This window comes from Varanus komodoensis, unplaced genomic scaffold (assembly GCF_004798865.1).
Source record: "Varanus komodoensis strain SLA01 unplaced genomic scaffold, ASM479886v1 scaffold19, whole genome shotgun sequence".
Lineage (NCBI taxonomy): Eukaryota > Metazoa > Chordata > Lepidosauria > Squamata > Varanidae > Varanus > Varanus komodoensis.
The window spans coordinates 12045150-12058193 of record NW_025335550.1 but is presented as its reverse complement, the minus strand read 5'-3'; the positions used below and the strand labels follow the sequence as shown (position 1 = coordinate 12058193).

The 13044-nt window shown below is 66.2% G+C and overlaps 1 protein-coding gene across 1 annotated transcript in view; it reads right to left on the bottom strand.

The window, feature by feature from the left end:
- The window catches only part of TUBB3 (tubulin beta 3 class III), a 14857-nt gene extending 2104 nt beyond the window's left edge, over positions 1-12753 (bottom strand). The window contains exons 1-5 of the mRNA XM_044428101.1: positions 11811-12753; positions 7108-7950; positions 6653-6879; positions 4359-4492; positions 1325-1437 (exon numbers count right to left, since the gene is read on the bottom strand). Of these exons, the coding sequence (XP_044284036.1) occupies positions 1325-1437; positions 4359-4492; positions 6653-6879; positions 7108-7950; positions 11811-12145 (1652 nt within the window). The 5' untranslated portion in view covers positions 12146-12753. The remainder of the gene's footprint in view (positions 1-1324; positions 1438-4358; positions 4493-6652; positions 6880-7107; positions 7951-11810) is intronic.
- Positions 12754-13044: the final 291 nt, after the last annotated feature.

Here is a 13044-nt window from a genome sequence, read left to right as displayed (position 1 = left end):
GGGGGGGGGGGGGGGGAGGGGGGGGGGGAAGGAGGTGAAGGGGGCCAGGGGGGGGGGGGTGAGGGCCCTATTGACTGCTTTTGTGGCACGGAGCCCTGGCAGCAGGTGCCTGCGGGTGAGCAGAAACCCCGTGCTCCCAACCAGCTGAGAGAATCTCCCCGTCTTGCGATGAAGGCAGCCAGACAGTGCCGGCCGAGCCTTTTGAACGCGGCTCCCTCCAGACCGCAGCGGTGCCCGGCCGTCACCCCCGTATCTTTCCACTAAGCTGGGGAGGCTGCCCTTCGCCAAAGGCAGGCCGGCACCAGCCAGAGGGAAAAGAGGGAACTCCCTGCTCTCCAGTGACACAATTCTGCCAGTCAGGCGCAGATATTTCCGCCCGCCAGCGGCTGGGGCGAGCGAGGGCTGCAGCAGGGCAGGCGGTTGCTTGCGGCACCAGGACTGCCCCCTTCGACCCACAGAAGCGCTGCAGTTCCTCGTCTGGGGGTGGCAGTGCCGAGGTGCTTTGTCTAGGGATGGAGATGACTCGGGGGCCACAGGCGCTCTCCAAAGTCTCCGCCTGTCGTTCTTGGGACGCTTTGCACTGGAAGAAAACAGGCTGCTCAAAGGCACTCGAAACACTGCAGGCTGTGCGCTCCCTGGACAAGGAGGCGAGACAAAGAGGGGGCTGCAGCCCCCCTTGCAGAATCGGCACGGAGATGTTGCCCTGCCGCAGGCTGGGCGGGGGAACAGGTGGGATGTTCCTGTCCTTTAGACGTAAGGACAGTCATCCCTGGATGGGGATTAAAGGGCCAGCGGGTCAGCCACGGGCCCTGCCAAGGTCACCACTGAAAAGGCAAGGTCGGCGGGGGGGGGGGCTTTGTTCTAGAGTCGGGGTCACTGGCTTCTTGGGTGTGGCAGCAGCACCTCGACTGGGTGAGTGGGAGGGCTGGAAGGAAGAGGGAGACGGACCACTCCCCCCCTTTGTCTCCAGCGGGAAGCCGGCAGAACAAAAGAGCGACAAAGGGGCCCGTGGCCAGCGGCACCGCCGTCCCTTCTGCCCTTCCAGGGAGCCCGGCGCTGCCTTCCCGTCCAGGAGTCTCTGCCCCGCGGCGCCGCCAGGCAGCTGCACCCAACCCTCCCGGAGGAGGGCGCGTCCACCCGCGGCGCCAGGAGAGAAGCGCCCGGCAGCCTGCGCAGGCAGGAGCGAGGCACCGCCTGCCCGCATCTGGGTCAAGGGCAGCACCGCGCGCGCCCGCACGCCCGCCCGTCCGGGGCTGCAAGGACGCGGCCACGGGCGCCCCGCCCGGCCCGGCCCGCCGCCGTTACCTTGGCTCCGATCTGGTTGCCGCACTGGCCCGCCTGGATGTGGACGATCTCCCTCATGCTGCGGGCGGCTGCGGGGCTGCTGCGCTGGAGGACGGGCGGGCGGCGGCGGCGGCGCGGGCGGCGGCGGAGCGGCTGCAGGAGGCGGGCGGCGGCGGGCGGCGGGTTTTATCGGCTCTCCCGCTGCGCCCGGGCCGGGCGCTGACGTCACCGCGGGCGGCTCGGCCAATCAGGCGCCGCCGCCGCAAATGCGGCAGCATCCCTGCAGCATCAGCACCAGCGGCGCATCCCGCGGCGGCGGCGGCGGCGGCGGCGGCGCTGGCACGTGGGGCGGCCCGGGCGGCGGAGGGCAAGGCCGGGCGCCGCCCCCCTCGCCTGTCCCGGGCGCCGGGGCGGGCAGCCGGGCGCCCGGGCCCTTGGCCACTGCCGGGCGACAGTGCAGGTGGGGCGCGCCAGTCACCCCGGGACAAGACCCCGCCCGGCGCCCGGAGCTGCCGGGCGGCCGCCCGCATCCCGGTGGAGCGCTCGGGGCTGCTCGGGGCTATTCCCGCCCGCCAACCCGCCCCCCCATCGTCTTTCTGGGATGCCCAGGAGAGGGTCCCCGCTGCCCTCCGCCGCGTCCCGCAGGGCTCCGAGCCCCGGGGCCGCGCCTCGCTCCGCGCTCGCGTGCGGGAGCCACGCCCGGAAAAGGAGCGTCTCCCTGGGCAGCGACAGAGCGCCTGCTCAGGAACGGCAGCGGCGCCTCCGTGGCCGGGCTCCCGCGGGTGGAGCGGGGAGGGGGCCACTACCACGCAGGGGGCGCGAGCAAGCCTTGCCCTCCCCGTCCACACCCAGGCCTTGGCGAGAGAGCGGCTGGCCTTTCCAGGCCAGTGACTGGGGATGATGGGACTTGTCCAAGGCATCTGGAGGGCAACACACTGGGGTCAGGCCGGGCTGGGCCGGGCTGCCCGGCGAGGCTTGCTTTGGGAAAAACCCGCGAGCCGGCGGCCCGCTGGGAGAAGCCCGGCGGCGCAGGGACGGAACAAAAGCCGGCGAGGAGAAGCCCGCGCCCCAGAGGCGAGCCCGGCACCTGCCCTTTGTTCGGCCCGCGGCACCAGCGGGGGCTCCGGCAGGAAGCGCCGCTCCTCCCCCCTCCCCTGCTCCGGCTGGGCGGAATGATGGGGAGGGGCCGCGGATCTGCTTCCTGTTGCTTCCCCCTCCGTGTTCTTTGTGTCTGGAACAAAGGCCTGTCCCACGGAGGGCTGAGCCGCCCCTTCGCGCGGGAGAGAGGCGATGTTTGGCTTGGGTGGGTGTGCAGGGATTGCGGAAGGGGAGGCCGCCGCCCCCCCCGGGCAGGGAAGAGTGGGGCAGAGCAGCTGAGCTCTGGTGGGGTCCACGGCCGGCCGGGAGTCACAGGCAACGCCCTCCTCCACCCCCCCCATCTACCACGGCTGAATGGCGAAGGGGCCCAGTGCTCAGATCAACCCCTTTCCCACCCACGGCAGCCCCTTCCAGCAAAGGCGATCCTCTCACTGCGGAAGGCAGGAGGGCCACCCTGCGCGCGGGTTTAGCTCTCAGGCACGCACTGTCTGAAATGACCAAAGTCAGGGCTGCGGCATTTCTGGGAATGGCTGCTCTCTCACACGCCCAGAATCATGGCTGCTCGTAAGGACTCAGTGGTACTCTGGGCGTACGCAAAGACACCTTCGGCGTCTTTCTCGTTCTTCTTTCCGCTCTGCCTTGGCAGCAGGGGCGGCCCTCGTGGGGACGGGTGAGGCGGTTGCCTCTGGCGGCAGACCCTGGGAGGTGGCGGCCAGGTGCTGGAGGAGGGGTCTGTGCGCCTGGCCACCCACGCTGCTCCTCCAAGCCGGCCTCTGGGCCCGGGGGGCAAGGATGCCCCTCTCATCGGCGCTGCGGACAGACTCCGCTGCCCCTCTGCCCGTTCATGCCTGGCGCGGAGGAATCATCTTTTTCCGCATCTCACGTAACAAAACGCCTCGGGCCCGTTTCTGTGGCAGCAAAAGCGAGCCAGGGCCTGATCCTGGCCTGGGCTGAGCCCTGCTTGCTGTGCCACGGCAAAGCTGCCTCTTCCCTGGGGTTGTCCCAAGCGTTCCCTCACCCGACTCTCTGAGCCACTCGAGCCCCTCCAGACTGCGGGCACCTCTGGCTGGCGGTTAGAATGGAAGGGGAGCGGGGAAATGAGGGGGGGAGGAAGGGGGGGTAGGAAGTGCGCAAAAAAAGAAGGGAGGCAGGGAAGACGGGAGAGAGGAAGCAAAGCAGGGATGACTTGCGAGGAGGAGGAGGAGGAGGAGGAAGGGCTAGCACACACAAGGAAAGCCCCACGTGCCCCATGAGGACGTGGTCGTGAAGGCCGGGCTGAAGCAGCATCCGTCCTGACTTCCTGTTTGTTCTCCGCTGCTTTTCCACGTTTGCCTGCTTCCAAGGCATGAGCTGGCAACCGTTTACACTCCCAGCTGCTTATGAAACTCAGCCGCTGCTGCGCCCCCCCCCCCCCCCCTAGCCGCGTGGTGGCCGCAGGCTGGAGCAAAGCTGCCGCTCCTCCGAGTCCCCCCCCGCCCCCCGCGGGTCCGGCGTGGCCAGGCCCCCTGGCCGTGCAGCCCTGCCCTCCGCGGCCCCTCCCACAGCCGAGTGGCAGCGTGACCAGCGAAAAGAAGGGCAGGCGCAGCCCCGGCGAGAAGCGGCCCAGTTCCTGGAACGGCGAGTCGCGCAGCCGGCAGGGCCGTGGCAGCGAGCAGCAAGCAGCGAGGCCGCGAGGCCGGCAGGCCGGCCGGCCGGGGAGAGGACAGGGCGGCCGCAGGACTGGGCTGCTGCTGGGCGATGCGGCAGGGAAGTGCTGGAGGGAGGCAGGGGGGCGGCTGTGGGCGCAGACCCCAGCCTGGCCAGCCCGCCTGCTGGGCCACTCGGGCGGGAAGTAGCGGACGGGCCCAGAGCACTGCTCCATCCTCCCCAGGTTGCCAACACGGACCGGCAGCAGTGGCTCTCTGGGGCTTCCGGCCCCCGTTTTCCCAGTCCGGTCCGGGGAAGCCGGGGACCGAACGTGTGGCCTGCCCTCCCACTGTGCCGCAGCCCTTCCCTGGGAGCCCCACGGGGACCAGCTGGGGCCGCTTGCTCAGCAGGGACTGGGTGACAGAAGCCGCCCCCTCATCTCCTGCCACCAGAGCCGCCAGCGAGGCTGAGCAGCGGAACTGCTCTGCAGGGAGAGCGGGAGAGCCCGTCCCAAGCCCCCCCCCCCGCCATCCCCCAACCTTCTCATGGAAAGCTCTGCTAGGGCCAAAGGGCCATCTCCTCTTAAGACGACCTTCCTGGGTTTTCCCTGCCGCTTCCAACATTTCCTTTGCCGCAGAAAGTCCACAAAGGGGAAGACGGTGGAGGAGATGCACGAGGCCTTCTCATCGGAGGCGCTCAGAGCCTTCTGTGGGGAAGCATCCAGAGACTGCAGGAAAGGACTGCGCTTGCCCAGGCGCTTGGGCAGCGGAGGGAGGGCAGCCCTGCACTCGCTTCCCAGAGAAACCCCCACCGGACCGGTGGAGCTTCCTGCTGGGCAGAAGGCACGGGGTCGCCCTGCAAGGGCCACTCTGGCCAGAGAAAGGAGGAAATGCCCCCGACCGGAGATCCGCAGCAAGGTCCGTGTGCCACGCCTTGTGTGTGGACATCGCATGCCTTTCCACGGGGCCCATCATGCCAAGAGACGCCCGGGGGCTTCTCCCTTGCCCCCTGGGGAGGGCCTCTTCCCTGTGCTTCGGCTGGGCCCACAGAGGGGAAGAGGGAGGGACAGGGCTCGGTCAGGGTGCTAGAGGCTTGGAGGCTGCTGGATCCGGAACCGCTCCTTGGGCGAAGGAGAGCAAGTCAAATATATGATCTGGCCAGGGCAACTTCTTCTTCCTTCTCTTTCCTCCTCCTATATTCTTTATTTACTTATTTTATACTGTTAATTTTAATTTTATATTATTGCATCTCAGTGTATTTTTTGTATTTTTGTATTTATTGGTAATTTATTATGTTCTATTGCATTTCAATGTATCTTATTGTGTTGTAAGCCGCCCCGAGGCTTCGGCAAGGGGCGGCATAGAAATGTAATAATAATAATAATAATAATAATAATAATAATAATAATAAAAAGTCCCGTGGATGGGAAGCGAGTCTGGCTCCTCCCACCTCTGTCTCCGAGGGAGCAAGGAGACGGCTGTGTTTCTCTCCAGCAGAGAGCGCGCGCGAGCGAGAGAGAGATCCACTGCCCCCCCCCCCCCGCCTTGCCTGCTCCCAGACTGCGGCTGAGCTCCTTCGGCAGGGTTGTAACTCGCTCGGCTTCCACTCTGCAGGGCTCAGCTTTATTTGACCAGCGTGCGCGCTCTGGGCGAGGGGCCCACGCGGACGCGCGGGCAGGGGCACCCCAGCAGCATCCGTGGCGTCACGCGGGACAGGCCGCGGCAGGGGCCAGTCATGCGCCCGGGCCCGATTTCCCGCTTGCCCTGTGCCAGCCTCTCCCGCCAGCACAAGCCTGGCACCGTCCAGAGGACTGCCAAGCCGGAGCGGAGGGACGAACAGCAGCTCCCGTGGGCTGGCTCTTGCTCGCTAACCTTGCGAGGGCGTCAGTGGGAGTCCAGGTAAGAGTTTACACGCCCTTGGAAAACCTCCCCCCCCCCCTCGCTCCCTCCCTCTCTCTCAATAAAGGGAGTTGATCAGAGCACACTGAGGGACAGTCTAGATATTGAGCTGGTTCAGAAACCACACGTTCCAAGGCGCAAAGCTCTGCCGATTGAGACCGATGGTTGGTCGATTTACTGCCCCGTTCCTGGCTTTTGCCCCTGCTTCTGTGGCCAGCCCTCCGTGCTTCCGGCAACAAGCCTCCGGCGTCTCAGCTTGCACCTCCTGACCTGCGTGGATGCCTGGGAGCAGTGACTTCGGTGTGAATATGGAAAGGCGAGGCTGTGCCTGGCAGGGGGGGTCCGAACACACAGGAGCAGCAGTGCAGGGTTTGCTGGGCTCGGCACGATGCGCCTCACGCGTCGTCTCCCGCTGGGGGTCCAGTCCCCCAAGCCGTGTGGCTCTTCTCCTGGAGGGCACACGCTCGGGCAAAGTGCAGCGAGCTTCAAGGGAAGTCCTCGGCCTGCAGAAGCAGCGTCTTGACAGAAACTGGAAAAGCAGGCGGCCTCGCGGGACTCTTCCTGGGAGCCCCGTTGAAGGAGAGGAGAGAGGCCGCCAGCCGGCGCTGCTGCTTCTCCTCCCTCTCTGGCTGCCAACGTGCTCATCTGTCTCCCGCCAGGAGCAAAGCTTGAGAGCCTCATCGACGTTTCACGCCACCACCAGAGCAGGCAGGGCCCCTTCGTTTCCGCGGATGGCCTCGTGGCACCTGCTCGGAAGAGCCGCACGCCCTCGTGCATCCCCCGCACCACTCGAGGGCCGTGCAGAGAGGCCTGCGTTGGTGCAGGGGGCAGATGTCCGGTCACCGTGGCTGCGGGAGGAGGGCTTGGCTGGCCCAGGCAGGCCAAGGAGGCCGCTGCTGAGCAGGGGAGCCGGGCAGCAGCTGCGGGAGCAGGCCTTGCCTCCTGCAGGCGTGCCGGGGCTTCTCGCGGGCGCCTGGCGGCCAAAGGCCGCCAGAAGACAAGAGAGCAGTGGCCACCTAGGCGGCTTCTCACCTCCTGGTGCGGCCGGCCGGCCGGCCCCGCCTCCGCCAAGGGTCTCCATCCGCCTGCCCTTCCAGCTCAGCCGCGGGAGGCACTGCTCTCCAGGCAGAAGGCGGCCCCTCCAGCCCCGCTGTGGAGGGCAGGCGCCCAGCCCTGGCCCACCTGGGCGCTCCTCCGCTACCAGAAACACAGCACCACCTCCTTCAGGGTCCTCCTGAGCTCCTGGCTCCGGAAGGCGTAGATGACGGGGTCCACCACCGAGTTGCAGATGACCAGGATGAGGTAGAGGCCGAAGTACTGGAAGTAGCACTTGCACAGGGGCTGGTTGGGGCAGAGGAGGATGAGCAGCAGGTGCAGGAAGAACGGCCCCCAGCAGATGAAGAAGACCCCCAGCAGGATGGTGAGCGTGGCTGCCCCCTTCATCCTGGCGAACGGGGGTGCCGCCTGCTTGCGCCGCAGGCTGGAGATGCGCCGGGCGTGCCGGTGAGCCAGCGAGAACATGTGGATGTAGAGGCCCACGACCAGCACCAGCATGGCGGCGAAGAAGATCACCAGGCACAGGATGACGGCGGCGCTGTCGTAGGCGATGAAGATGCTGCTGGAGACGACGCTGGCTGCCCAGACGGCCGCGGCGAGGACGGCCGCCCGCCGGAAGGTCATGATGCTGTGGTAGCGCAGGGCGTAGAAGATGGTGATGTAGCGGTCGACGGCGATGAGGCCCAGGAAGGAGAGCGAGGACAGCAGGGAGCTGCAGATGAGCATGTCCATGACGTCGTCCACCAGCCGCACGGCGGCCGGCTGCATGTCCAGCAGGCCGTGCTCGATCAGCAGCATGAAGGTGGTCTCCCCCACGTTGCTGGCGCTCACCAGCATGTCCGAGACGGCCAGGCAGCAGATGAAGCCGTACATGGGCGAGTGCAGGTTGCGGTTCCTGAGGATGGCGGCCACCACCAGCAGGTTCTCCACGAAGCTCGTGGCCCCCAGGGTCAGGAAGAGCTCGTTGGGGACCACCACCTGCTGGTCGCTGCAGCAGAGGGTCTCGTTGGTCCCGTTGGTGGCAGGGGGGCCGGCGGTGGCATTGGGGGCCTCCGGCAGCATCCTCAGCGGTGACACCACGGGCATTGGGGCCGCCCCAGGGGCTGCTGCTGGAGGCAAAGAGGCAAAGCCGAGGTGCCCGGAAGCGTGGGATCCCCGGATGGTTATGGCTGCAGGCGAGGCATAGCCGGGCGGTCTCAAAACTCACCGGTGGGCAGTGGGGCCTCCCAGGCACCTCTGGGGCTGCCTCCCGCCCGGGAAGATCCAGGCGTGTGGAAAGGAAGCTGCCGCCACGGGCTTGAGGAAAGCAGCGGACGCCTTCCTTCCAGGGGGCTTTCTTGGCAAGACGTTTCCTTGGACTGCCTTCCCCTGCTGGAAGGCTCTCCCATTCCCCCTTCCCCTCTCCGGGGGCCAGCCCTGCTGCCGAGAGGGCGCGTGGGGGCTGCTTCCCGGCTCCCTCTTAAGCTCTTCTCTCCCACTTGGCCTCCCTTCGGGTGGCACGGTGGCTGCAGCCGTCCTGGCCCAAAGTAATTGATTAGTCGTCCACAGCGGAGAGAGAAAGGGCCCATTCTCTCCCCGGCTTTAAAGTGGAACGCCCGGCTCCTCCTTCTGGGGAGGGCGGAGGGCGATCCACATGATAGCAGCCCCAGCTGAGCGCGGAACGGCAGGGAGGTTATGAAACAGCCGGAGAGCCCAGGCGAGGACCAACCCGTGCCTCGGCCCGGAGGGCGGGTGGGGGCGCGGTGCCGAGGCGCAACTCACTGCCCCGGCGTGGCCCTCGGTGGGAAGCGGTGGCGTGTGGGCCACAGGGAGACCGCCCTCTGGCCAGGACAAAAGTGTGGCCCCGGAAAAGCACATCGGCGGGCAGGTCCTTGGCACGGGCCACGCCCTGGAATGGCGGGACGGGGCGGACTGAGCACGGGCCCTCGGGGAGGCGGCCATGGAGCGGGGCCACTACCAAGGGCCCCGCTCCCGCTCCCGAAGCCCCCGTCTGCCACAGGATGCAAGGAGTGCCTGTTCGATCAGGCTCAAGGCCTCCCTCGCGCAGGCGGCTACTGCTTCCGACGGCTGCTGAGTGGGTGGTCCACTGGAAGTTCACACGCAGGACACGAACGCAAGGCCTCCTGCCTGTGCTCCCTGCAGCTGAGTGCAGGAGGCCCGATCACGGGCCCCCGCCGGCCCTCTTTGCCGGGGCTCTGGGCAAGGCCCGCGTCATCCACCCAAGCGGCACCGCTGCCCCTTGTGGCGGCAAATCCCCTCCCTTTCGCCCATCTCGGCTCTGCTCCCGCGCTGCTCCATGGAAGCCCCACTGGCTGCCTTCTCCACCTCACAGCGCCCCCCACCCCCCGCCTTGTTGCCAACCCCCGCCATGGGAACACCGCCTCCCAGGGGACTGGCCCCAGATCCTCGGTCCCTCGGCTTGCCTTCTTCCGCGTCTTCTCTGACCGGCTGGCCGACACGCGGGGCCTGCCAGAGCCCAGCTGGGACGCCGAGGGTCCTCCCTGAAGCTGCTCCCAACCCATGGGAACGTGGGCACCACGCACATTTCCAATGCCGAGAGAGGCCTGCATCAAGGAGCGTCTTTAAGAAACGCGTTGCCATCGGTCGGGGCACCTTGCAGAGTCAGGTTGTAACACGACGATGCATCTGGAAGTTCAGCCTGACACGGCCCGGTCCGTGTGGGGCGAAGGCTGGGCCGGGCGGCTGGGGCCACGGAGCCTCGCTGAGGCTTGCAACCGAGCCGGCGGACTCGCCAGGAAGCCTCGTGGCCAGAGCCCGCCCGGCCCGGCCCTCTGGCCTCCGGGGGGCTCCCCAGGGACCGCAGGGCCGTGGGTGTGCACTCACTCGGCCACTTCCAGGCAAGCAACACCCGGAATTCGGCAGCTTGCAACTAGTGGGCTGTAAAAATGTCACGACCAGCACGGCTGCCGGGATTTATGCTTCGGGAAACACTTTGCTATTCATGGACTTCCGTTCTAAAGAAAAATGCGAAGTGGTTGTGCCCTTGCCTGACACTCGTGAGCACAGCCGGTCTCCCTTGAAGGAACAGCACTTGGTCTGTGCACCCCAAGCGGGATGCAGCGGGAAGAGGACCCAGGTCCTCTGCCCCGCAGGCCCTCCTCTGGAGCCCTCCTCCTGCAGTCCGGCTCCTGGGCAGGGCCAGGCGCCAGATGCAGCCGCTCACGTCCGTTCAGTGTGGGGCGGCCCTCCTTTTGCCCATCACTCGGAGAAGAGCTGCACCTCGGGTTGGCACAGGCCGCCACCTCCCCAACGAGGGCTGCCCAGCCTCTGCCTGATCTCCCAGCAATGCCCCGAACACGCCGCTCTCATCTCCCCATCTCTATCCTGCCTCAAAGCCCACGCTCCCCGGGCAGAGTGCGGCCATCCAGTTCCACTGAGCAAACGCTCCGCCATCCCCAAGCTTCCTTGAGTGTATTTCCCCCAAACGACGCGCTCAGCTCCTTGCTGGGGGTAGGAAAGGCCAGTGCGACGGGGCACTTGCCTCTCTTCCGCGGAAGAACCTCCCCTTGGGGCCGCAGGCCGATCGTGCCTGTTGCGGACCAGAAACGCCCCACGCCGCTGCTTTCCGGCCGGGCAGACACGCCACCCGGGCTGCCCACACCCTGGCGGAGGCACTGACAAGGAGCGCTCCCCTCTCCCGCACAACGCCGTGGCCGGCCGTCTGGCAGGCGCCCCCAGAGGGCGGGGAGCGCGCAGCCGTGGCCGCCCGACTCGTGGCACGCTCCGGCACCGGTGCCTCCCCAGCAGGCTCAGCCTGGGCGGGGGCCCTGGGGGGCCTTCCGGCGCCGGCTCTGTGTTGCCCGCGGCACAATGGGCGCTGCTGGCAGGGAGTCGCTTCCGCCTCCTCGCGGGGCTCTGAGGGCACTGCAGGCACGGCCTCTTATTCGTGTGCGGGTGAAAGGAAGGCGCAGAGACAGCTCACGGCTGACTGTTTATTTTCTGGCAGGGAGGTGGGGGGTGGCCGGCAGCTGCGGGGCAGGACTCAGTCCCACTCCCCACCCTCCCCGTCCGGGTTGTCTTCCCGCGGGGGCTCCTGGAACTGGATGTTCGCCAGCATGTCCCGCATGGCTGCCATCAGCCTGTTCACACCCTGGTTGAGGTTCTGGCCCGCACCCGGCTCTTCCTCTCCGCCGGCTCTGACTTCGCCCTGAAACACAGCACCCGGCGCGGAGGGGAGCGCGAGCGAGGAGCTCTGCGGGGCCGGCCGGAGCACCCGGCACGCTCCTCCAGGTCACGGGTGGCCCGGCCGCTCCCGAGTTCCCCTGGGCACGGCCAAGGGCATGGTGCCTTCGCCTTCAGACCCCAGAGAGCTTCGCCAAGGCGGAATCCCGCCCGCATGCGGAAGGCGGGCCCTGCTGTGCTCACGGCACACGCCGCCAGAGGCTGCGGGGCCGCTGCAGGTGCGCTTGGGGTCTGTGCAGCCTGCTTGCCGCTGTTCTGGACGGGGAGGCCCTCCTACTCCCTGTGGCCATGGCGGCCGGAGGGGAAAGGCCCTGGCCTGCCCGGGCGCTCAACGGCCGGGGTGTGGACAGATCCTGCACCTGTGAGACACGGCCCACCCCACCCGGAGAGCAAAGAAGGGCCCAGGAAACGGTCCATGTCCCCCGCTGTGGGAGAAGCCTGGCGGGCCCCGGGCCCCTTCCCCACACAACATACCTGCAGGTTGAAGTTTGGCAACAGTGAGCGGAAGAAGAGAGATAAAGTGCTTTCGTTGGCCGGGTGACCTGCCCTGGGAAGAGAAAGAGCAGGCCTCGCTCGTCACGACCGCACATCGCTACCTCTCGTGGGGGTGGGGAGCCGGGCTCGAGGGGGTGGGCGGCTCCACGCCAGCCTTCCCCGGCCTGGTGCCTGCGGGACGCGGGCTCACTCTCTCCGCCTGTCCCTGCTTCCCTGCCCAGCAGGTGAAGGCAGAAGGGTGCGGGTGGCCGTCCTTGACTGGCTGGGCTGGCTGCTGGGCTGGCGTCGTGACACGGAGCGAGTCGCATACGGATTGCTAACAAGAAGCATCCGCCGAGCTCAGGGTGGCGGCGTTCGCTCAGAGCCGTTCCAGGATAGTTCCAGCGTGCAGTGCCCCTCTCCCTTCCGCTCCAGGCGAAACGGGCTCCTCCTCCGGGGAAGTCTGTGCTACTTATGGGCCAGACGGTGCGCATGCTGGGCATCATTTAACCTGGAGCGGACAGCAAGCCTCTAGGCTGAGAAAGCCACCCCCTTCCAGTCCGTGGGGCCCCCCGAAATCCACAGGCAGCCTGGTTCTGGCTCTCCCCAGCCACGTGGCTCATTGCGCCCCCTGCCGACTGCGGCCTTCCAGCTGAGCATTCCAACCCCACCAGGTCCCATTCACAGTCTGAAATCCCCTTTGGAACAATGCATGTGGGGAGAAGCAGGCCCCCGAGGCCCACACAGGAGGCTGGAGCCTCATCCCTCTGCCCGAAAATTCCCAGCCTCTGCTCATGGCAGCGAAGAGGCTTCCAAAATGAATTCAGTAGGTACCACACCAAGCAACCAACTCTATGCAAAGCTACATGCAAACTGCAGGAAAAAAAAGACTGAAGGGAAAATAGACATACGTCCCCAGCTATAGCCTTATTTGAATAAAAATACCAATATTTCCCTCAAAATGAAAACAATTGATCAGCAATCATGAATGCCCAATCAAATTTCCTAAATACAGCCTGTAATTTCTACTGTGTACGTGGGACCGTGTTCCACCTTGAATGAAATACCAGTATTTTGGGGTATTTTGGGGTGAATGTTCTCAAACAGATGCAGGAGGTACCTTTCTGGCCTTGTGTATGAAATGAGGGAATCCAGAGGCGGCAGGGGATCAAACCCCATGATCGGCTGGGACGTGACTTCCTGGGAAGGAAAAGGCAAGCAGAACTGGCTGTTGTTCAGTTACCGAAAACATTTTGCCACCGCCTTTCAGAGGAAAAGGCTGCCACAGTGGCCAGCAAAAGGTAAACCAGAACAGAACAACACAAAAGGAAAAAGGGATTGGAACAGAGGAAGAAAACCCACCCTGACATCCGACAAGAAGCAGTTAGGCTTCTTGGGGGCACGC